General features: G+C 44.4%; 1 protein-coding gene across 6 annotated transcripts in view; it reads right to left on the minus strand.

The window, feature by feature from the left end:
• gphnb (gephyrin b) overlaps window positions 1–25,755 on the minus strand; it is an 87,607-nt gene that overhangs the window by 7,537 nt on the left and 54,315 nt on the right. For 5 of the 6 annotated variants that reach the window (XR_009931011.1, XM_062468406.1, XM_062468404.1 and 2 more), the window contains exons 10-15: window positions 19,528–19,602; window positions 16,176–16,238; window positions 13,695–13,737; window positions 12,505–12,642; window positions 5,573–5,665; window positions 5,289–5,344 (exon numbers count right to left, since the gene is read on the minus strand). Coding sequence is in view for 5 of the 6 variants with exons in the window: in XM_062468406.1 (XP_062324390.1) it covers window positions 5,289–5,344; window positions 5,573–5,665; window positions 12,505–12,642; window positions 13,695–13,737; window positions 16,176–16,238; window positions 19,528–19,602 (468 nt within the window). In the remaining variant the exon portion in view is untranslated. The remainder of the gene's footprint in view (window positions 1–5,288; window positions 5,345–5,572; window positions 5,666–12,504; window positions 12,643–13,694; window positions 13,738–16,175; window positions 16,239–19,527; window positions 19,603–25,755) is intronic. The other variant, XM_062468407.1, reaches the window with a different exon arrangement.

Here is a 25,755-nt window from a genome sequence, read left to right on the forward strand (position 1 = left end):
CACATACATAGAGATTTCTCATGAAAATCTTTTTATAATCATTGAAGAAATGTAACACTGTCAACCAGGCCTGCGCGATCTTCTCCCTCCTGCCCGTGGCTTACGGATGTTATTCGTGAAGAACGGTCCACCCTTCGGGCAGCTGAGAGGAGATGGCGCAAGTCCAAAGGCGGTCTGGACCTTGATAAGTATCACTCCCTCCTCAAATCCTTCTCTTCTCACATAACTGGTGCTAAAACCCTCTACTTTCTGAACAAAATTAACTCTGCTTCAAACCCCCACAAACTTTTTTCTACCTTCTCCACCCTTCTCAACCCACCTCCCCCACCCCCTTCCTCCACCCTGACAGCAGACGACTTCTCCTCCTTCTTTGAGAAAAAAGTCGCCGACATTAGCAGTCGGTTCCCTAAACCCACCTTTCCTACCCTCTCACCCTCCATGACTGACCCAACTAAATGTCTAAACTCTTTTTCTCCCCTGTCTGAGGCAGAGATCTCTGACCTCATTCTCTCTCATCGCCCCACCTCCTGTCCCCTTGATCCTATACCCTCCCCTCTCTTTCAAACCATCTCCCCCTCCATCATAACTTTTCTTCTCCATGTCCTAAACTCCTCTCTTACCTCTGGCACCTTCCCCTCTGCCTTCAAACAGGCTAGAGTTACCCCTCTACTCAAAAAACCCTCCCTTAACCCTGCCGTTCTCCAGAACTACAGACCGGTATCACTGTTACCCTTCCTTTCAAAAACAATTGAACGTGCTGTATCTAACCAACTGTCTAACTTTCTCTCTCAGAACAACCTGCTTGACCCCAACCAATCGGGCTTCAAGACTGGCCACTCCACAGAGACTGCCCTCCTTTCAGTCACCACTGCCCTCCAGTCTGCCAGAGCGGCTTCCAGGTCATCCGTCATCATTCTGCTGGACCTTTCTGCAGCGTTTGATACGGTTAACCACCAGATCCTGCTCGCCAGACTTTCTGAGATGGGCATCACTGGCACTGCACTCCAGTGGATCTCATCCTACCTGTCGGGAAGATCCTACCAGGTTTCCTGGGGAGGCAAACTGTCAGGCCCTCGCCAGCTCTCCACTGGTGTCCCACAGGGCTCCGTCCTTGGACCCCTCCTCTTCTCTCTGTACACCACCTCACTTGGACCAATCATCACCTCCCATGGCTTCTCCTACCACTGCTACGCTGACGACACACAGCTGTACCTGTCGTTCCCCCCGACCGATCCGGGGATCTCAGCTAGGATTGAGGCCTGCCTCACAGACATCTCCGCCTGGATGACCGAGCACCACCTCCAGCTGAACTTCGCCAAAACAGAACTTCTCATCATCCCGGCTAAACCCTCCATCACCCACGATCTCTCAATCACCCTGGGATCTGCGACGGTGACCCCTTCATCCTCTGCCAGGAACCTTGGGGTTACCATGGATGACGAGCTCTCCCTCACGGCCCACATTGCTGCGGTCTCCCGGTCGTGTAGATTCACCGTCTACAACATCCGGAAGATCAGGAGATACCTGTCTGAGCACTCCACCCAGCTGCTAGTCCAAGCACTTGTCCTCTCCAAGTTGGACTATTGCAACTCGCTGCTCGCTGGTCTCCCAGCATGTGCAACCCGCCCCCTTCAGAGGTTTCAGAACGCAGCGGCCCGCCTGGTCTACAATCTACCCAGACGCTCCCATGTTACCCCGCTCCTCATCTCTCTCCACTGGCTACCTATCATGGCCCGTATCAGATTCAAGACCCTGGTATTGACCTTCCGAGCAGTGAACGGGACTGCACCCGTCTACATCAAGTCTCTCCTGCAGCCCTACACCCCCACCCGTCACCTACGGTCTTCTTCAGACAACCGCCTGGTGGTCCCACCGCTCAAGACCGCCCGGTCCCAACACAAGCTCTTCTCCTGTCTGGCCCCCCAGTGGTGGAATCAACTCCCCACCTCCATCAGAGACACTGACTGTCTCTCCACCTTCAAGAAAAGGCTCAAGACGCACTTGTTCCGGGAGTACAACGGTACTTAGGAATGGTTCGCTTGACCCGATGTTAGTTTCCTCAAGGATCACAATGACTCTTGCTTAGAGACTTGTTGCTCTTGTGGTTAGTGGTAACTGACTTACATTTTTGTACTCGCTGTGATATATTGTTTTTATTATTGTTGCTTGCTTTTTCCACAGGTACACTTGCACTTATAGCAGTTCATGTTGTTTAATTGTAACTTGTTTAACTACATGCTCTTATGGTTCTTCCCTTTGGCACTTATTTTGGTTGTTCACAATGTGTGCTTCATGTTTTGGCTACTCGCAATGTTTTGTGGCTATCTCGTTGTTATGATCAGTGACCTATGCACTTTGTAAAGCTCTCTCTTGGAAGTCGCTTTGGATAAAAGCGTCTGCTAAATGAATAAATGTAAATGTAACACGCCATAAATCAAAACAATGTAACGTAGCTTTGCAGAAAGAAGACCCTGGCCTCGCCAGCAGTGTGCACGGACCAAGCTTGCGCCCTTAAAATAGCATCTGAATAATGCGCCATTGACTTTAGACCACGTTTTTCCTGGTCAGTGGCGGAATTGTTTTTCGGAAACTGCAAAATAGCACCAGGTAGTGATGGGTCGTTCGCGAACGATCCGGCTCTAAGAGCCGGCTCTTGAAGGTGAACGTCGGGAGCTGGCTCGCATATCTGAAGAGCCGACTCTATTTTTAATAGATTAATACAGCCTATAAAAACTAAATGATTATGAAATAATGAATTTTAATTGTATTTAAAATAATTGACTAATTCAAAGAACAACAAAAAAATACTTGTAGGCTTAAAGGCGCACACGATCATCCTCACATTCTGTTCCTGTCAATCCTGCATGAGGGAGGGCCGAGCCAACTCACAAACAGTGAGAGAGTAGTCAAAACTCGGAGGAGAGCCATGACAAATCAATGCATTTTTAAAGATATGTGGTTACGGTCGAGTATGATTTCATTTCATAATTTAATTCAAATTGTTTTCACACCTATCATAGTCAAATTCATAGTTAAAACATGTATTTTTTAAAGAGCCGTTCGAGAGCCAAAAGAGCCGGCTCTTTTTAGTGAGCTGAGCCATACGAGCCAGCTCACGAAAAAAGAGCCGGAATGCCCATCACTAGCACCAGGGAACGTTTGCGCCGGAACACGCCTCCTTTTTCGCTTAACCGCCCACGGGGGCGCAAGGTCATTTCGACGTGCGTCTGGGGAGGGAAAAGTCCGCTTTGCGTCGAGCGCAAACTAGGAATGATACTTGCGTCGTTGACAAAGTCAATTGCGCTGGGTGCAAGATCGGGCCCATTGACTGCTGCCGCAGAAATGGATGCAGAGAATTATGTATGGTAGCTACTGGTAGTTCTCTCTCCATGTACTGTTATTTACAGGCTTGTGTGGAATTGTCAGTTACACTGACATTATGAGAATAATGAACATAAAAAACGATTTGCACATTCTGATCCTGTTGAACAGAGCATGGATGCTGTATACAGTGAGATGTTCATTTAATGGCAGGTGAATTATACATGTGGAACTGTGAAATTTAATGTAATCTCATGTATTCCCAGTTACAAGTAAATGAGTTGTACAAACTGCACCTCATGAAGAAAGTGCCAAAAACTGACCAAGAGATGGTGTAGGCCTACTTAGGGTACAAGAATAATGACTAATCTTGAAAAAGATTTACTGGAACACCTTACAGGAGGATGCATGGTCACAGGTGATGTTAATTGTAGGAACAATAACCTATTTGAATATTAATTGTTGAATTTTCTGAATTTCTATTTTGACCAAGAGATGGTGTACTTAAGGCAGAAGAATAAAGGCTGATCTTGTAAGGCTATCAACCTGCCCCCACCTCTCATATGGTAAAAAATTGAGTTACTGGATGGAGTCTCAACTTGATGGCTCTCACACACCATTGTGTAACTTACTGTAGCATTGCTAGTCATGTTGATAAGTAAGGGTCAAGATTGTGGTGTGATTGTAGTTGTTCTTGGGTATAAAAGGAATTGTGAAGCATTGTTCTGTGGATTCTTGATCTCCTGAGACCTTTTTCTCAGCTCTGGCTTGTCCTACTCCTTCTTCCTCACCTCTTGCTTTCCATCTCTGGTTTACAAAAATCATGATAGAGTAGGAAGACTTAACCTTTTCATTCATTTGCAATATGATTAAATTATTTTATTATTTAACCTTAATTTGACCATTCTTGCTCTGATTTAACCCATAGAGTCAAATAACTGTAATTCCATTGGTATTGGCATTATTTGGATAATGTTAATACACTGTTCAGTTTCCCATCTTCCTTCAAACCGTAGGGGAATTAGTTTCGGTTGTTTGGCCAATATTGACCTAGCCTGATGTTGTCATATTCATAATTCTAGTCAGAATATGAGTCTGATACCGCTCCGTTGGGCTTTGAGTATGGGGCGTGTTTCAACCGAACCCGGAAAAAATGCCTCTTCGCTCAATTAGATAGACCTACAACCAATCAGAGCAACGTAGTATGTTGTTTGTTGAAAACGAATTCAACCCAAGCGCTCTTTGGTGACGTGGTTGATTACGTTACTGTTGATCATCTGTCCATCATCGTATAAAGCCCGCCCTGACAATTTGATTGGTCCAAACAGCTCTTGTTCGGACATAGTTTTTCCCCAACCGAGCGACCCCAGACCTAGCCTGGTCCTAACCAGACTCTCGTACATTTCATTTGTACAGAGAGTCTGGGCTCGCTCTATTGACACGCGTTAACTTCCTTGAAGGCGGGTACTCTGTTGAAGTTTAAAACTATTGGATATGCCCAGAGCCACTCTGATCTGCCATAACCAATCGCTAGCGTTTGCCTTAGCCAACTCCTTCACGACTAACGGAGCTAGCTGGAAAATCAAATGAACCCCTTGGGGATCAAAAATTGTTCTTGCTCTGGCTTTAACTTCTGGATATTCTGCAGCGTTGCCACAACGGACAGAATGGCTTCTCTCGCATTTTTCTCCATTACGGAACTACAACACAAACTAGCGCACAACATCATCGTCATCGTTCTCAGCCACTCCCTCTGTTCGCTGATTGGACAGGTAGAAAATTAACCGGAGACATCTGACTTACGTACCTCATGCCCAGACCAAGTACAGAAGCAAAATCAAAATTGAGGGCAGAGCCAGGCTAGTGGGAGTACGCACAGAAGTGGGAGTTCAGAATGTATGGTCTGTGATACACTTTGTGTGTGTCTGTATGTGTGTGAGTGTGTGTGTGTGTGTGAGGGGGCAGACCTGCTCTCCAGCCTGGGACTCTCCGATGATGAAGCGGTCGCCAGGGCCGTCAGCCGCTGAAATGAAAAAGATTTAAAGAAATAAAGTGTGTGCAAGTGTGTGTGTGCATGTGGAGGAGTGTAATTTAGCTGAGTCATTTGTTTCGGTGGGCAGTGGTTCCTGATGTAGAATGCACAAATGTCAGCTTGGAGGGAGCTAGCGTGCCATGAAGTATTTGCTGCTCGGCTGTGTGACCTGAGCTAGCTGGCATTAGCATGAGTTAGCTGAAAGGCTGCGGTGCCGACCTCTCACAGCATAACCATCCTTGACAGAGGCAGGGAAGGGTGGCAGGTTGTCTTTGGCATATACATCCTGAGCAAGGACTCGACCCATCCCATCTGTAGAGAGCGACAGAGAGAAAGAGATGAGACAAAGAAGGAGTATAGAAAGGGAGGAGGAGATTATTTAAAGAAATAGACAAAGCAAGCGAGAGAGCGACAAAAAAACACAGAAAGTGAAACATTTAGGAAGGGAAAGAGAAAGAGAGTGAGAGAAAGATAGAGAGACAGGGTTAGGGAAAGAGAGAAAGTCAAAGAGAGACAGAGAAAGAGAGAGGAAGAAAAAGGAAGGGAAAGAGATGGACCATGTGATTCTGATGAAGATAGGTAGAGACATATGTGCCTAAGGACTGTGTGTTAAGAGAGAGAGTGTGACACCTCTCATCAGGATCTCTCTGCTTGAATCACCACCTAACCAAAAACACACACACACACACACACACACACACACACTCACAGACGAAAATGTATAACATTCTGACACTCACACACTGAAGTGTTTTGTGGATAAACCATAATATTACCACATCCTTACCTTTCATATAGCAAAGAACCAAGACAAAATGAAAGTACCGTAGAGACACAATAGAAAGGAGTGTGGAGAGAAAGAGAAAAGATAGAGAGTGGGTGGGTGGAAAATTCTGTGCTCTAAAATACCTTAAGCTGCTGCTCGGTTATATATAGTCTCTCTGTGTGTCTTTCTTCTGTGATTATGTGGGTGTTCATGTAAAAATCGAAGGTCTGATACAGTTGACAACACACAGATGCACACACACACACACACACACACACAACACAACACAACACAACACAACACAACACAACACAACACAAACCACCACATTAACACACGCACATACACAACAAAGACACACACACATATTCTCTGAGTTCAGACCTTTCAATGAGTGCAACATTGCTCTAATAAGCAATTCAACACTGCCAGAACAAAAGGGGAGATATGCATCAATCTCTGAACAGCATCTCTTATTTGTCTCCTTATACATGGTGGCCCTATGATGCAAACCATGACAGAAAGCCATGTACAACTAAAGCCTAAAAGTGTTTGCTGACCCCAACATACATCAACCAACACAGACAAAAGGCTACATCGGACCAGTGTGCCCTGACTGTTGGTGGTTGTTCTGTAAGGTTGGAAGATGTTTATTGTTGTTGAATCAGAGTGGGTTGGAGTTGTGAGTTGTTGGGTTGTGTGCACTGATTAGCAATGGGTTTCATGATTCATTCATTGACTTTTGAGCAAAGAGTAATCTCAGCTTTTGTTAGTCGTTGTTGCTCAAAGAGTGCATCTAGGGGGGACATCAAGGGGATATTTCTATTAGGGGTGTCACCAGGGCTGAACTGGGACAAAACAATTGCCTTGGCATTTTTGCTTAGACTGGCCCACCACAATCGGTCGGTCGGTCAGACACCTGCTCCTCTGCCTGACAGGTGCCATGGCCAGTCTCCTCTCCTCCATGTTCTATGTTCACCTGTTTCTGCAAAATGTCAGGTACTTTAGGCTTAGAAACTGAAGCTACAGCACTAAACATGTTGGTTACTTTTGAACATGTTGAGGCATCAACCTCTAGACTTGTACTTTTTTTGGCCCGCAACTTCTCTGCACACCCCTTGCCCTTGCGCTTTTTTTTCTCCATCCTAATCCACTGCATCTGACACAAGAAACAGAGGGGGAGGGGTATAGCCTGTTAAGAGATCAAATGTATTTGATTTGATTTGAAGAGATGTGATTGGGCCAGCCCAGTGTCAGTAAGGAAAATGAACCATATCCCTGCTTTATAGGCCGGTCGTTTGGCCAATTTTAAGTAAAAAAAAAAAGAATATATTAAATATCATATCGGCCCCAAGTGTGTCGGCCCACCGGGCATGCCAGATTACCAGTCCAGGCCTGGGTGTTGCGATATATCGTTATTGATGATAACCGTGATTTTTTTTATTTTTATGTTGATATCAAGTTAAAAATACACATATGATAATACCATGTAAATAAACCAGCGCCTCTTATATCATTTTTGTTTCTTTCGGTTCAACATTGTAATAACATATTTTGAGTGTAAGTGCAATTCATTTGGGAAAAAAATAGACAACAAACACAATAAACAAAGTTAAAGGTGAATTTGACTGATAACATTATTTTATATATATTTTTCAAATTTTCGATGAATATCGCAATAATATGCATATTGTGAATTATTGGTGTGAAAATCGAATATCGTGACAGCTGTGACACAATTTCTATATGTTTTGGGTTGTCATGGCGCAAAGTGACATTTTACATGCTGGATCAATAAAGCCTGAAGGCATTTAAACGTGACTACAGGTCTATCAAATCTAGTTTCCTTTGTATATTACATTTACATTTAGTCATTTAGCAGACGCTCTTATCCAGAGCGACTTACAGTAAGTACAGGGACATTCCCCCGAGGCAAGTAGGGTGAAGTGCCTTGCCCAAGGACACAACGTCATTTTACATGGCCGGGAATCAAACCAGCGACCTTCTGATTACTAGCCCGATTCTCTAACCGCTCAGCCACCTGACTCCCTATTACAAGGACATAATTGATGCCAGAAGCTAAAACTGCTGGTTAGCTAGCTAGCTGCACAGTCATAGTTAGCTACTGACCACACAACACCCATGATACGAGCAGCAATGCATTCCACTGGGGATATTCTGAAGATGAAGGATAGATGGTGGGCCTGGCGAGAGAGCTTCAGATGGCATCTGAAGCTCAGAAATCACCTGCATCGGAGCACGCAATCTGTGTACAGAAGACGGGAGAGGTTGGTGGAAGAGGCGGGAATGTCGTCCACTACTCAGCAGACTGAAGACTTGGTGCGTGTGGATATCCTGGACTGTGTGAAGTCAAAAGACATTCCACGCCCAGTTCAAACTGCTGTTTCTGGTTGTGGGGTGGTGAGAGCAGAGCTATGCCCTGCAATTGGTGCCTCTTGGTGTGTGGGGGTGTTTTCCACCTGGACATCATCTTGAGCAGTGCCCTAGCCAGGGTTAAAGAGGGATCTGGCAGGTGGGGGAACCCCAAGACCCAGTGTAACAGAGAAACATCTCTCCCCTGAAAAGAACTCCCAAACTGATTTGTACTGTGATCTCTGGAGTAGGGGTGGGCGGTAAACCGGTATGAACGCGAATACCGGTATTGCGTTGTGCCATGATATGGATTTTGCCATATCAATTTGCCAGCCAATGAAAGTCAACAAACAAGCTAGCACAACTCCAGAGAAAGCAAACCTTCATTGGGGTAAACTGCTTTTGTTGGCAAGCAAGCGTTAATGATGTCTGAAAATAACGCCAGTGGGGTTGATTTGCCGGACGAAGAAGAATTGGTAAAAAAAAGGGGCCTCTTCTGTCGTTTGGAAATGGTTTGGTTTCAAGTTATCCGACATCGACCAACAACAAACAGTAGCCTACTCTGTAAGTTGTGTCGTGAATTGTGCTGAAAGCCATGCATGTGCGCGAAAATGAATCTACCAGAATGCGTTTGACAAATCCAATGCCAGGTTGGTTAGAATTGTGAAATGTTTATTGTAGGCCAACATAATCGAGTATTCAGCCATGTAATAATAGTTAGCTAATAGTTAAAGCTAACTCACTTCAAATATTTAACAGAGTATTCTTGCGATCCCATAAACGTAGGCTAGTGTTGAACGTGTAGGTTATTGAGATGTCACTCTTCTGTGGCAATTAAACACTGCGAAATTTGGAAAACTCAACTCATGCGACACACCGGAGTTACCCAATACAAATCCGTCCGAGTGCGGTAGATTAACCACTGCAGTGCGGATTGTATTGTCATGACATTTTAAGAATAACTAATATATCGTGACATATACCGATACCGTCAGTGCTTACGAATTATACCTTGATAAACTTTTTAGGCCATACCGCCCAGCCCTACTCTGGAGGACTTGTTTCATTTGTGGACAGGCTATGTGATCAGCTGAACTTCTTTTAAGCACACATTTGTTTACATATTCTTTTAACTTTATACTCCTCATACTAGCAGCGGGAACACTGGGAGAAGCACACACAAAATATAGATTTTAGGGCTGAGGGAATTAACCCGTTAATCTATACAATTCATTTTAATGTTTAATGTTGGTGAAACGCATGAAAAAGTTACGCAATTGACGCAGTTCTTATTTTTTGGCCTCGATCGCAAACACTAAAGCCTTTGTTTTAACGACTTGCGGTGACAAATTGTGTGTCAAGCCAAGTCATCCTGGCATGATGTAGAAGGACAAGGGTCCATGCCTCATAGCACTTTTGATAAAACAAAGGTAGTGTGTACAATTTTCCAAGCCAAATTCCAATAACATAGAAGCAATTCGTCTTTAGTATACCATAGACAAGCAAAACACCCAGGTAACGTAACTAGCAAGGGTACACAAGGGCATTGCCAATCCATGTTACTGCAGCATGGACTATTGACAAAACCTTAAACTGAAAAATTAACCAATGCTTTAGCTAAATGGACAGCAAGAAACTGCCACCCAGTTGACACGGTGATCCAGTTTGATAACCTTGATGATTTTGATATTCAACTTGCACTTAAACACTTTTTTTTAAAATAATTTTGTCACATATAATATATTTTATGGGAATGAAGCTCTTGCCAAAGTTCAGACAGGAAGACCTTAGTTCTCCATGCTTACGACCGTCATTTCTCATACAATCCAATTACCACCTCTCTCAAATGCTCACTTGTATTTTCCTCGCTGTCAATGCCTGGGCTGTCAATGCCTGGGCTGTCAATTGGGATATCAGCTGTTCGGATAGGCTGGCCACATCTATCCAATAGCCCAGCAACACTGTTAGTTGAGTAAGTATATTAATGACATCAGCTGGAAAAAACGCCAGGCTGCTTGTCAACTGCTAATCAGATTTATTTACTTATTAATTGAAAGTGCTTTAGCCCACTTTAACCCCTGGCCGTAGCTCACCTGGTTTCCAGGGAAACAGCTCGGTGTCCATAGAGATGTGGCGTGGTTTCCCAGACCTGTTTCCTACCAGGTAGAGGCCAGCCATGCGGACGGGGGTGGAAGTCCCTGCTCCCTCCAGAAGCAGACAATGCCAATGAGCCAGAGGTGGTTGTAGGGTAGACACATGCAGTACTGGTCCTAGCACATTTGGCGCCCTAGGCAAGATTTTTCACGAGCCCCCCCCCCCCCCCCCCCCCGCCCTTTGCTGGTAGTGTGGGAGGGTTAATTAATGGATGCACTTCGGAAAATGCCGCCCCCCTCTTCATGCCGCCCTAGGCGGCTGCCTATGTCGCCTATAGGAAAGACCGACCCTGGACACATGTTGGAGATTTATGCCACCTTCCTGTCAAAGTGAGAGGGGTTTCTGCCCCAGAAGACACAGGGTCCACACCTACTGTGAGACTCTCAGTGATTCTACTGATGATAGAGATTGAGCAGACAACAGTGCAGCTTTGAACTGTGCCTTGAGGCTGTGGCTACGCTATGGCTTAGAGTAGAAAGTTGGAGAGGATAGGTTCATTTCCACAGCCGGTGCTTTCTAATTAGGAATCAAATCAAATGTATTTGTATAGCCCTTTTTTACAAGCAGTGTCACAGGGGCTTCACATTTGACCATAGAACTGCCCCTCAACCAATCTCAACCCTCAAGGAAGACAAGGAAAAACTCCCAGAAAAACTCATTAGAAGAGAAAAAATCGAAGAAACCTTGGGAGAAGCAATTCAGTGAGGGATCCCCTCCTCCAGAGACGGTTGGTGAAAGAGAGGTGCAGAACACAGGAAGAGGAAAAAGCAGACATATACGCTTGCACGGACCGCACGTGTGAATGTTCAACCCCCCCTACTACCCCTCCTCCCTAGAAGTTACAGCTGTTCCCTGTCTAAATATTTCATTCCTCTATCCTCCCACCCACCTCACCCCCAGCTGTGATTCCTTCACATCCTGTAACACAATCACCCCTAAACAACATGAAATATCACTTTGCACTGGGAGAGATAGGAGCTCTCCACCACGCCTGATTTATAACTCATGAGAGCCGAGGGGCGTCATTGGTTCCCCTTTTCCGAGATGAGGAAGGAGTGGTGAAATGTGTGTGTGTGAGCTCTGTGTCACCACTGGCCCATGCTGCATGTGCACTGCCAGGGGACTGACTAGGACCCTCAGGCTCTCTGACTGAGGCCAGCACACCACACTCTGATTTCTGTCTTTTGTGCTTCTTATGTGAACCTGCTTTTTACAGTGAGTGTGAGTGTGTGACGTCAACGCTTGCAGACAGAACCTGATCAGTCAGCGAGGTGACTGTAGTCACATGCTACAGACAGTCACTCCTCTGTCCTGCCAATCAGGGACTTCTGGACTTTAAATGATAGGAAAAGCTAGTATATAAATGTTGTTATTCCTCTTATTATCTTAATGTCTTAATATCGTATCTTATTTTTTTTTTTTTATGAAGATCATTAGTGCTACTGAGTTCATTTTAGATAGCTAATCACTGCTTAGATTAGAGATCAACTCCTACAACTGATAGATAGACCACACGGATGGATCAGTCCTCATTTAAGGGTCCGGATCAGTCCATCCAAATATCATCATCTTTGTAGCTGGCCAAGTTAGCTCATGCTACAGAGAGATGAAGCTAGACCACCTCTGAATAGATCCCCCAAGAAGCAACTTCAGTTGTCCAAGAGTTTGGAAAGCAGTTGATTTCATACAAATGTTGACTCACTCTGACTGTAAAAGACACCTGGATTTCTAAATCTTGTAATGAAAACTGAAATGGAACCTGAAGTAACCTTCACAGGATTTGGTATACGACAGAAGAAGAGATCATGGGCCAGTCCACCAATAACAGCTCTGGGCCTGTCTGTCCAGGCATTCTGACCTCTGTAGTTGATGATTTCGGTGCCCAGGACGGCAGTCATCTCCAGCACAGTGATGAAGGCCTTGTCCATGGAGGTGAGGGGGAATGGAGACATGCGGTGCCTTCGTGCCACCTTGGTGATGTCCACCGCACTGTGACCTGAGGGACAGGGATGGGAGACAGGTCAGATACACACAGACACACTGAAATGCATATTAATAGCATTAGACATAAAACGAGGCATCACTTTACATTAAGGTTACATTAACTACCATGCAACTACATAGCAATACCTTTAGTAACAACATTGTAGTTACTGCTATGTATTTAGTCATTTAGCAGATGCTCTTATCCAGAGTGACTTACAGTTAGCTGTGGCTACATAGTTCATGTAGTTGTGGTTTAGCGGTACAAGTTATAACACAAGTGAATCTTGGTATGGGGAGGTTGGGTTTTCCAGGGTTAAGCAGATGTTAACATAGATCTTGTTTTGGTAATACAACCTTCAACTGCCCTTTTACAACATCCACTTACCCCTTACACCCTCCCCATACTCTGCTTTCTTACACTTTTGCAATAACCTATACTGCTAACACTTACGGTAATACCAATTATTTACACGGTAATCATTTTGTACCTACTATTTTAACTATAGGGTTTTCCTATGTACAAACATGGTAGTTACTGTAACCTTAATTAAGTGTCGTGGAAGAAAAAAAAAAAACTTATGCCAAGGCTTTTAACTAATGCTTACTGCCGAGCAAGCTCAGAACTTTGGTTGAGAGAACCAAAGTTAAACCCTCTGCATGATGGCAGCCTTGATAGCAGCCATGTTTTTCTAATAATACCATTCCAATAACTCCAAAGGTAACAGGAACAAATGAAGGTGGAATACATGTCTAATCTCCCTGCTGCTCTCTCTCTACCTCTGCCTTGTAGCAAAGAAGAGCTTTAATTTCTCTTGACCCATTTTTCTCTCCTTTAAACACACACTTTTACTTCCACAGCATATTATGATTCTTAACATGAGCCTTTGGCAGAACTTCAGATACACACACATCAATATAATCATGACACATTTTGAAATGTATATTTTTCAATACTGTCACAGACACAAGTGACCACGAGGATGCACACACACACAAATACATAAACTGTAGGGGGCTCTCTGAGTTGCGTCTCAGGTATGTGTCTGAGGAGAGAGTACTCACTTGATCTTAGGATATTTTCTTTGCTGCTGCATCGTGACTGCACCTAGAGAGCATTTATGAGAGGGAGTGTGTGTGTGTTTGAATGACAGAGATTGTGTAAGTGGGAGAAAAATGCAAGAGTATGTGTGTGTGAGAAAGAGTGAAAGAGAAAAGGATGACAATAATGATAACGTGAGATCAAACATAAGTAGGTTGCTCCCGTTGGCATGCTTGAAAGTTGTTTCTAGAACAGTCAAAAGAAATAGAAGAGCTATCTCACGCCTTAACACTTTGCACTTTGTCCTACCATTTGTCCTACTGACGTCCATTTACTGTGCAATTATTACTTAAATTAGTCACAGATCAATTAATATAGAAATGTTGTTATATAATAAAGTGGTGTTAACTTACAGTAAATTCCCTGCATTCAATTCAAAGATATAGAGGACAAAGGCAACCACATCCATAGTTAACACCTATAGAGGTAACTTTGTTTTTGTCTGAAATAGAAGATATAATCTGGAGCCTTGACACTGAGTGTTGGCTGTTGAGTTTGGCTGTTCACGTGTAGAGGGGTGATTCTGTTTTGGTCAAAATGGTGGTGTCTAGGTAATGGTTTAGCTAACGCTGATGGGTGGGAGGAGAGCAGTGCTGGGGTCAAATGTATAACTGCTGGTACGCATAAAATGACCTCCAAACATGTGTATGCACTTAATCGGCTTTCCCCTACACAGTTTAGACACCATGTGTCAGGTGGAGCGGGAGTCAGGTGGCTGAGCGGTTAGGAAATCGGGTTAGTAATCTGAAGGTTGCCAGTTCGATTCCCGGCTGTGCCAAATGACGTTGTGTCCTTGGGCAAGGCACTTTACCCTACTTGCCTTGGGGGGAATGTCCCTGTACTTACTGTAAGTCGCTCTGGATAAGAGCGTCTGCTAAATGACTAAAATGTAAAAAAAATTGTAGGCTACGCAGTTTTAAGCCTGTGTAATATGGTGACACAGTGGCTGAAAAGCTAAGTGCATGCATACATTATAGTTCCTACAATGGTAACTTGTTCATATATCCAGTAGCGGTCCTAACACATTTGGCGCCCTAGGCAAGCTTTATCACCAGCACCCCCCCACCCCCAGGGGCGCAAATCGGGGTGCCGCCCCCAAACCACAACACGGACATATGACGTGGCGCGGTTGGCGCCCTCTGCTGGTAGTGCGGGAGGGTTATTCTTTGCAATCTTGCTTGAAGATTGATTTCTCAATTTCTCTCAATTTCTCTTTTTTTTGTTGTCTTTTGTTGTGTTTTTCATTTCAACAACCATGTCAGGCTAAATGTAGGATTTGAACGGGGTGTTCACGTGTGTACAATCACAACACAATCTGATATCAAAGTGTTAATTTATCACCTGGAGTGTTCATTGTACTTGTTGAGTGTTTATACAGGTCCACTCTCATGAGATGAACCTATATAAACCCTCCTGATGTTAAATTAACGCTTTGAAATTTTTTAGCCTAAATTGGGATCTATCAGCACAAACGTGAGTACCGCTGGCCTATGTAGTGTCGGAAAAGCTTGACATAAGGAGATTTCCAGTTCTCAGTATGCCTCTTTTTATGGATTAATTTACACAAAGATTTGGACCCAGGTCAGATAAAGTCCACAGTTGGATGAGGCATGGATCATATGCATTGTAATAACTAAGTAATTTGTGTGTGTGTGTTTCTGTTTGCATGTGTTGATGCATGTGTGAGGAGACTGTAGCAGACTGACTTGTTTCAGAGATGGGTCCAAAATCTGGTATACTGCAGAGGTTTGGTATGGAATGACTTATTTTCATGCTCAATTATTGATCTTTTTTTTTCTCCCTAAATGTATGCCTGTTGGTCTATCCATTGGCTCATTTGTTGTCCTGTGTCTGGATTCGGAGTGCCACCTTGTTACACTACCTGCTTTCTTCCATCTCCATGGAGACATCTGACTGACCCCTTAAACGAGTGTTGAGCCTTAGCCAATGGGAGAAATGGACAGGAAAACCCTTCCCACCCCCCTCCCTTTCCCATTCTGCAACCCCATTAGGCACCACACAACCAGGGGCGTGGGGTGGGGACAGGAGGGTCAGAGAAAGGGACGAAGGGATGAGGCATAGCATGATGTGGTCCTACAGCCAGAGGGAAAAAAAAGAAGCACAGGCCACGTCGAGACCAGAGAGCATAAGAGAAGAAACAGAATGAGAGAAAGGAGAGCAAGAGAGGCACACTACTTGAGCGGCCTACTACGACATCTACTCTACACACATCCAGCAACACCAGACAAAGCTACTGAAAGCAGAGCATGTAACCAGAGAGAGAGCAAGATTGAAGTCGAAAGAGAGAGAGGGGAAGATATTAAGATGAGAGAGAGACGAAGGGAGAGGGGTGAGCGGAGCGAGGGCGCGTGAGCTCCACACACAAAGCTTGGTTTGCATGTGGAGGTCAGCTCCCAAAAGGGGAGGGGGGGAGGGATAGTTACTCGAGAGCTGAAGGTCCTATGGCTCCTGCGATCATCTTTAAGCCCCTCCAACCTACACTGGAGCTAGTGGAGATAAAGCATCATCACAGGCGTCAGTGCATTTGTCCCAGGAACATTCCACAACAAGACAACACACAAACGTGACACACAAGCATCCAACAGCTAGCAAAGGGTGTGTGGGTGGGTGCGTGGGTGGACGGAGAGAAAGAGAGGGCAAGCAAGAGCGATAGAGAGAGAGAGGCGGGTGAGCAAGAGTGATAGAAAGAGAGAAAGAGAGAGAGGGGGAGTGTGAGAGAGAGAGAGAGAGAGAGAGAGAGAGAGAGAGAGAGAGAGAGAGAGAGAGAGAGAGAGAGAGAGAGAGAGAGAGAGAGAGAGAGAGAGAGAGAGAGAGAGAGAGAGAGAGAGAGAGAGAGAGAGAGAGAGAAAGGTTTGGGAGGGAGTGTAGGAGAAGAGGGGATGTAAATTAAGGCCACAATAAGAAAATATATAGTTCAACTAGCAGGCGTTGAAATCACGAATGAAGACCCAACAGTTGGCAGCTCGTTATGAGATTCAGATTTGTGTCTTGGACCCAGGTTGACATCCCAACTTACCATTGCGTCTTACAAAGCACTTTACTGTAACACGAGTCACAGAAAAAAATGAGCACGGGACAACATATACTGTAGGTACCTCTTACAAAACCAAACTAACCAAAAAACACCAATCACTTGAATAACTTAACCAGAGCCTATTCCTATCTGGTCTCTCATTAACCCCTCGTCCCTTCACTGTAATGCTACTTGGAGGGGTTAAATTCATGGCCTCTTTGAAACGTTTGTGTGACAGTGGGGTATAAACCATAACCGTGGAGATGCTGCTTGGTTGGCTTTAACTACTGATGGACAGCGAGTGATACAGACACCAACACAGGTGGAAAGAAACATAGGAGCCCACCATGGCCACAAAAAAGAAATACACAGAGAAAAGAGCACTAGTCAGAAAGCCGTGGAGCGATGTAGAGACTCGTGGAGATGTGGAGAGAAAGCGAGATAGAAGAGAAGAAGTGAGGCTGAGGTGAGGATGGAGTGCGCAAAAGCAGAAGTGGAGCAGATGGGAAGAGCGGAAGCAGGCGGTGATGCATTCCCACAAACTCCCTCCTTCTTCTCTAACCTACTACTCCCTTTCGATCCCCCCCTCTCTTGGAGACCGAGAGAAATACGAGGACAGGTCAACATGAGTGATGAAGATGCAATACGCACTGATGCACACAACACACGCAAAAGGCATACACACTCGAAGCACACTTACACAAACACGCACACACGGCTTACAAAACAGCTTTTTAACTTCATAATACTGAAAAGCATGCACTCAAGAGACGCACAGAAAGTCACATTTCACCCGGGCAATATGCTCTCAGACAAAAAAAAGTGGAGTATATAAATAGATTTCCTCCCAAATGACTGAACATGGCTAGTCCCCAAGGCCCTATTCGAAGTAGGAAAAAAGTCGACTCCAGGTGAACTGCGACGCTGTTGCTGCTGAGTGTTTGGTGTGTGCAATTCTGAGTGCACAGTGCTAGAGAACATGTGAATGTTCTGAATGAAAAGTCTGCATTATGTATAAGTCAGATGAGTATGGTGTGTGTGTGTAGCGTAATCTGAAGTCTGTGTGTGTGTGCATGTGTGTGCATAAGAGAGTGAGACCACCTCACACGCCCACCAGACAGTCACTGTGGAAATAGCCCAATGATGGGTTGTCATGGAGATCAGTCAGATCAATGGTGTGGGGGTTGGGTGTGTATGTGTGTGTTGTGGAGGTGGGGGCACGTGTGTGAAATGCAAAGCGTGGATGGGTCAGGGGGAAGGTCTCGGACAACACACATCCGTCCGTGAGCACACAGTCCCCGGAGAGGGGGAAATCAATGGACCAATAGCGAACAAGCAAAAGTAGGTGCTTGCGAGAATGATGGGATGCGATTCTGTGCTTAGCTCAGCAGAAAACAAAGGAGGTGTCAGACAATATTATGCAAAGAGGGATATTAGTGCAGAGGCCTCTGGCAGCCTGGGGGGGCGGGGTGGGGTGGTTCAAACCTGCTACGACCGCCCTGCCCCTTGGGCCAGAGTGATAAAGGACAGGACGAAAACAACGGAGTGATAGTGACAGAGTGGTAAAGAATGGGACAAAACGCCACTGTGGCACTCCAAAGCAAAGCCTCACATCTCCCTTGGGAGGCTTAGGGGAGAGAGACTCTGAAAGACAGAGTAAAGGGGGAAGAGAAAAAGAGACTGAAGGGGGGTGAAGGAGAGTGAAGGGGGGAGAAGGAGAGAGAGTGAAGGGGTGGGGAGAAGGAGAGAGTGAATGGGGGAGAAAGAGACAGTGAAAGGGGGGGAGGAGAGAGTGAAGAGGGGAGAAAGGGAGAGTGAAGAGGGGGGGGGGGGGAAGAGAGGGAGGAAAGGGGGAGAAAGAAAGAAAGAGTGATGCTCCTGCGTTGGCCTCTGTTCCACTCAGGCTCCAGAGAGGAGAAGTACTCCAGGGCCAACCTTCAGCTGTTCACCCAGCTAGATTATATCTAAATCTTTCTGGAGCATAGACACACTCTTTCATGCACACACACATGCACACACATTCTCATGTATTCACACACACACACACACACACACACACACACACACACACACACACACACACACACACACACACACACACACACACACACACACACACACACACACACACACACACACACAAACATACACACACAAATATATACATACACAGACACAAAGACAGGAATGCAAGCACACAGTGTACACAGAAAAAAGCCTGCATTCCCAACACACACACACATCACATGACTCGATGCGAGATGGATGAGAGAGGCTGATAACTGGAGAGATGCATGTGGAGGGACAGGCTGATCTCTATTGCCAGATCCACATTGGAGCTGTGCTATAGGGTTGTTCATTCTAGGAGAGTCAAGATATTTGTCAAGTGTGATGCTGTACTCTCTGTGCTACCCTTGCTGCATTTTAGAGACATAAAACATGAAACTCTTAACCGTCCTGAAATGATAACACTGACACGTACAAGTGAGTGCTGCTCTCATATATGTAAGCAGGCATGATGCTAGCAGCTACCATCATGCTCCTCCTATTACTCCACTCTCTCTGTCTCTCCCTGTTGGAAAGTGGAGTTTGCTCCAATGCTACAGCAGGGAAGCTACAAAAAGCAGGCTGAGATAGTTAGCCCTTGGCCTGGCCTAGATGCCTGCCTGCCTGTTAGATGCACTGGTATGTCCCTGGTGCTATGTGGGTGTTGTGGCGTGGCCAGCATGCCGGTAGAGGGGTTAGAAGGTTAGGGGCTTTACCTGGTCCAAGGTAGAGTACCTTGACTTGAGCGTGATGACCTCATCCAGGTGAGCCCTGAATTCTCTCCGTGAGGCCTGGAGGAAGCCACAGGATAGTCACTCACCTTCACACCACACACACACATCTCATATCACACAGCAAACACGCACAGAATGCATGCAACTACACACCCCACAGTCTTCATAGGACAAGACTACAGAACAGCGTACATTGTACATTTGACACGTGCACACACACAGACATAAAAGCGACCCTTAAGACACACACACACACACCCACACATACACACACACCCACAACTGAGATTTAATCCAGAAATAAACCTGACATACATAATCAGTAAAAAAAAAATCAAAAAAAGAAATACTTGGAAAAGAAAACCAAGCTGACTGGTAAACAGCCACCACAATAAAGAAACAAACATGGATGAGAAAGTATGTTGATGGCACGTTCCCACGTAGCACAGTGTAGACTAAAGAGCATAGGGGGAGATAAGTAAAGGAGTTAAGGAAGGTGAGTGTGTTAGGGTGCGCATCTGTCTAAAGTTGTGAAACATGGTCCAATGCTATTATGTAGATCCATTTGATTATGGAAATGACTCTTTCTATAGTGAAAACCCTAAAATGAGGACATTTTCAATATTAACTCACCAGTAACATTTCATAATAATTACACATTATGAAGCATTTGCAAAGAATTTGTTAAAAGTTTGTTCATCATTTCTAAAACATCAATATTATTATTAAAATATTACGAAAATATTTAGATTCATTCATAAGATCAGGGCTTGACATTAACTTTTTGAGGCACTTGGCCTCCATTAACGTTTCACTTGTCCATGCACAAAAGACACTTATCCGGGTAAAGACTAATTATTTTGATTGTGTTGAAGTTAGCTAGCTAGCTTCGGCAGCTGTGTACCTAGCAAGCATTAGCAACATTTGTATCGGTTAAATGTACGTAGTTAATATTCAACTGTAAAGTATAGCTACACCTTTTAAAGGATCCCTTGGTAAATCAGCTCCTGCCGGGTAGAAAGGGAAATTGTAGAAAAAAATAAAAAGTTAACACCAACATTTAGTGGCAAAATCCATTGTTATGTCTCCAAAATATTTTAGATATAGTATAAGTTTAGCTAGCTTGCAAATACTGAGGATAGCCTACCGAAGTTGAGTTAGACAATGTCGCTAACGTTAGTTTGCTAGTTGTAGGCCTAACATTTCACTGGGTCTTGAAGCGCTGCTTGATTTACTGAAATTATTATGATATATGTCATGTTCTAGCCTTCTAGCCATTTTCCTACTTTAGTAAGTCACAGTATTTCCAAGCCCTGATAGTGTAACTGAGACGACACAGTATTCCTCTTTCAAGTAATAAGCCCCCGTTCAAGTGTTGAGCGTTACATTAGCTGCATGGTCTGTAGAGATCTTGGGACAGACACTTTTTTGTGTTTTCCTAATGCAGAATTCGGTCAAATATAATAGACGTAATGAGTGGCACATAACGTGAAGTAACATGGCATTTTATTGTGTTTGATTTTTAACTTGTCCAGTGGGGCAAGTAGCCTACATTTCTCTTCCACTTGCCCTACAAAAAAATCCACTTGTCCCAGACAAGCGGACAAGCCTTAATGTCGAGCCCTGATAAGATTTTCGATAACTTGATTTAATTCTGTATTCAGGACTTGTACCATACTTTACAATACTTCATCCATAAGATTCAAAAGTTACAACCCAGTAGTAAATTAGGGTTAATGGTTAATAAACAATCTATTCCTCCTGGCCATGCCAACATTTTCAATTCTCAAAGTAGGCCTACCTCACATTCAGGTCCCAAATTCCTAGCTTTAAGGAAACAGACACAACAGAGTGATATAATTGTTTTGGTGAAATCATTACTGTAGATTCTCGTAGGCTACTTGAATTGAAATCAAACAAGTATTGTTATCAATCTGTTAACGTTACTCAAAAGATGACCACAATTTGCAGATAGCCACTTGCTATCGTAGGTCATGTTAAGACATGTTATATACTTACTGCAGAGTATGGCTAGTTGTGATTGAAGTAGTAATTTAGGATGGTAGTTGATTTTAAGGTACAGTTATGATTGTATATTCATTTGTAATTAGGTGACTTTGCAGAGGCCTCCCCGCAAAGTCGGAGCTCGAGGCCCCTCCCCTAAATCCACTCAAAATGTATCTCCATCTATTATCTTATACATTGCTGACTACCTTTAAATATAGCCTATATTCACCAATGTGAGAGAGAAATAAAAATGTTTAAAAATAACAAAAGCACAACAGCAGCCTATTTGTGTGGCGTCCTGCGGAAACCCGTCGGATGTCGCGGCCGCTCAATGTTGGCTATAAGCCATAAAATATCGAAAATTGTTTTCTGTCAAAAACATTTCAATAGTTAACACCCTAAACCAGGTCTGGACTGGGACAAAAAATCGGCCCTGGCATTTTTGGCCCAGGCGGCCCACGCCCACCGTGACTGATCAGACACATTCCCTGCAGACAGTCCTTAAAATATGTGTGCATTCTATAATATGAGTTGCCTAGTGTTCTGCGTTCATGTGATAGTTTTGGATACTTCCAGAAGGGTCTCAAGACTTATCTGTTGATCTTACACTTAAATAATTAATTAATTCTTAGAGTTATGATTTGCCGATTTATGGTATTAAAAAATATTTGATATTGTATTGTTATTATTACTAGTTTGCTTAATATTGGCTTAGCAACTTTTAAAACAGTTTACTGTACATTTTAATTAGCCTATTGTAAGATTCATATTTTGTCGCTTTTGACAAAAGTGTCTGTTAAATACAATACAGAAACACAGCCTCCCTCCCTTCCTCAGTCCCTGTTAATTCGCCCACTCCTTACCACGTCGTCAACTAGGCTACTCAATTCAATTTAGCTTTATTAGCATGACAGTCATTACAACCTTTCTTCCATCTTTTCCTCACTCACTCCCATGGCCCTATCATGGTCACTCTCCTCCTCGGCTTCTTCCCTGACCCTGTCAGTATATTGTTTCTGCCTCTAATGCTAAACTTTAACGATGCTAAACCAGCATACGCATTAGCCAACAGCTCGTGTCTCAGGGCGGCGATATTATGAATCAGGGGAAGGGGGTTCCTGGATTTGATTGGGTCAGGCCAGTGCCAATAAAGAAAATTAACCAATGGGCCGCTGTCAGTTCTTTATGGGCCGGCCCGACAAAAATAAAATAAAAAATCCTATCAATTAACGTTATCGGCGATTCGGCCCAAAAATGCGTCGCCCCACCGGGCAAATTCCCGGTATGCCAGATGGCCAGTCCAGCCCTGCCCTAAACTGTAATGTAAGTATATAATTACTTTTGAAAAACTGTTAATTTCAACGGTTTTTGGATATGTCAAGCAAGATTGCTAGCAAGATTTCCAAGCCATTTCAAATCAAATGCTCAGTTTGCCTGCTCTTTTGAGTGCTGCAGGCAGCAGCCCCAAACAACTGATCAATGAAGTTAGGCTGTTAAACTTAAAAATAACTTGCTGAGAAGTTATTAATGTAGCCTATACTTAAACTGACATTTACATTCACAACTTGATTACGAACAAAAGGATTTCCTTTCCATATTCGCCACAGAATTAGAATGAAACGGAATGGAATATTTGAATGCGATTTTCTCCCTTATCACTTTTTGACACAGGTCAACTTTAAAATGATGCAACTTCAGTTGTGATAAAGATATCTGAGTGATTTCAACAGATTTGTATTCAGGACAGTTTGTCGTTTCCAAATATGTATAATAGGCTACACAGAAAGACCCAAATGTTCACGATGTGAAGGGTTTCCACCTGCCGCCACACATTTGTCATTGTTCAAAACCAAAGACAGCGCTAGCCTTCTGATAGTTCAGCACCGAGGATAGCATCGCCACTATGAAATAACACACAATCAATGGCTAGAAATTAACTTTTTGGCTTACCAGCCAAAATGGCTGGTAGATGAAAAAAATTACCAGCCAATAATATTTTTTTACGGCCAAAATTAAACCTGGCATTTCAGACGTACTCTGAAATTGTTTGACATAAACAACCTATGATTTTAATATCATTGTAAATCACTCTCAAAATGGATTAAACAAAATCAACCAATTTACTTAAAATTGAAATAATGTATTAATTCAGGGGGTTCCAGGGGCTTACTACTCCTCTTGCTCAATGTGAGATCGGTTGTCCTTGTCCATGAGGTTTGTTCTTCGCATCGGACTAGCTGGCTAAAAGCAGAATTCCCATATCTGTTGAAATGCCCTGCTTGACTTTTTTGGTGTAAAACTTTTGTTGTAGAATTGACCGAACTGTAAAATTATGAACTTTGTGACATGACGCGACCAAGAAAGAGACATGGCTGCTGCCTCGTAAGACTATGTGGTCTATCTGGCGACGCACTCACTCAAATTTCAAGACTTTTGTGACCCAAATCAAAATTCTGATGTGACAGATCAATGGGGAATTGCTTTCTCTCTTAAATGCTACCATCCTCGACCTTTTTTGTCTTTTTAAATCTAACTATTTGTATTATCTGTGTCATTCTCTAGCTTTCATAAAGGTTATCTTCCCGGTTTTCTGCCACCTAGATGCGCGCACCACTGTTCGTGTTGGCGTTGCAAGCTTTTTTTTTTACCATGACGGGCGCGGTAGTCGGGAGCTGTACTCCGCAATTTCACTCGCCAAATGGCGGAGCATCGGACACAATTTAGTCGCCAGCCCAAAAATCTACACGCCATTGGCGCTTGGCGGGTGCCAATTTCGAGCCCTGGATGTAGGTAAACACCGGAGACAGCTGGTCAGCGCAGTGCTTGAGGGTGGCTGGAGAGACAGAGTCCGGCCCAGCTGCTTTGCGGGGATTCTGCCTCTTGAAAATTCTGTTAACTTCACCCTCCTGAATGGAGAGAGTCGTCACAGTAGAGGGGGGAGGTGGGAGGCCTCCTGGGTGGGAAGGGGTAGTTCAGGACTGTCCAATTGTCTTTCAAATCTGCAGTAGAACTCATTCAGGTTGTTGGCCAGGCGGTAGTCGTTAGTGGAGTGGGGGGCTCTGGGCTTGTAGTTGGTAATCTGCCTGAGCCCTCTCCAGACAGAAGCAGCGTCGTTTGCAGAGAATTGGTGTTTTAGTCTCTCTGAGTACAGTTGTTTACCCTCCCTCACCGCCTTGCTAAACCTGTTCTTCGACTCCTTGAAACTGTCTCTGTCCCCACTCCTAAACGCGGCCTCTTTCGCTGACCTCAACCTTCTGAGTTTAGCTGTAAACCAGGGTTTGTCGTTGTTGTAGCTCACCCTGGTGCGTGTTGGTATACAGCAGTCCTCACAGAAGCTGATGTATGATGTCACAGCCTCTGTGAGCTCATCCAGACTATTGGTAGCAGTCGTGAACATGTCCCAGTCACTGCAGTCCAAGCACGCCCGCAGATCGTCCATAGCTTCACTGGTCCACTGTTTCGATGTCCTCACAGCAGGCTTACAGCGCTTTAGCTTCTGCCTGTATGCAGGAATCAGGTGGACCATGGCGTGGTCAGTGACCCAGTGCTGCACGGGGGACCGCATGGTATGCTTTGCTGATTGTAGAGTAGCAGTGATCCAAGGTGTTTCCTTCTCTGGTAGGGCATTTAATGAAGTGGATGAAGATCTGTTACGTTGCCTATATTACGGAATTCCTTTACCTGGCAGTTGAAACTTGGGGCTCTCAATGAGCGCCTTCAAAGTGTTTTCCTTGTTTTTTTATGTATATATTTTTTTATATAGCTAGGCCTAGTCTGTTTTTTGCCATGCAGGGCGGGGCCCTTAGGGCGTGGGGGCCCCCCGCCTCGCGGGAGCTGCGGGGGTTTCCCAGCTGCCACTGTCTGCACAGCTTTCTGTTTGAAACCGTAAGTGTAAGAACGTTGTGGCATGCTGCTAACCCTAATACAAATGACACGACAGGCTGTGTGATTCATTTGTCACAATGCCAGCAACTTGTAGCCTACACTTGTACTCCCGACTAAACGTGCAGCTTTAATTTTACACTAGGATTTGTGTTTGACCTCCTTGTCTATTCTTTGTTTGTCTATGGCTGCACTGCAGCCAGCTACAATTCACAAAATCTCTCTTACTTATTAAACTCCGCCCTCAAACGCCGCCCTCGAATAAACGCCGCACCAAAAATGAACATTGTGTAATAAACGCTGTGGTGTTTAATCGACGAA

This window comes from Osmerus eperlanus, chromosome 8, assembly GCF_963692335.1.
Source record: "Osmerus eperlanus chromosome 8, fOsmEpe2.1, whole genome shotgun sequence".
Taxonomy (NCBI): Eukaryota; Metazoa; Chordata; class Actinopteri; order Osmeriformes; family Osmeridae; genus Osmerus; species Osmerus eperlanus.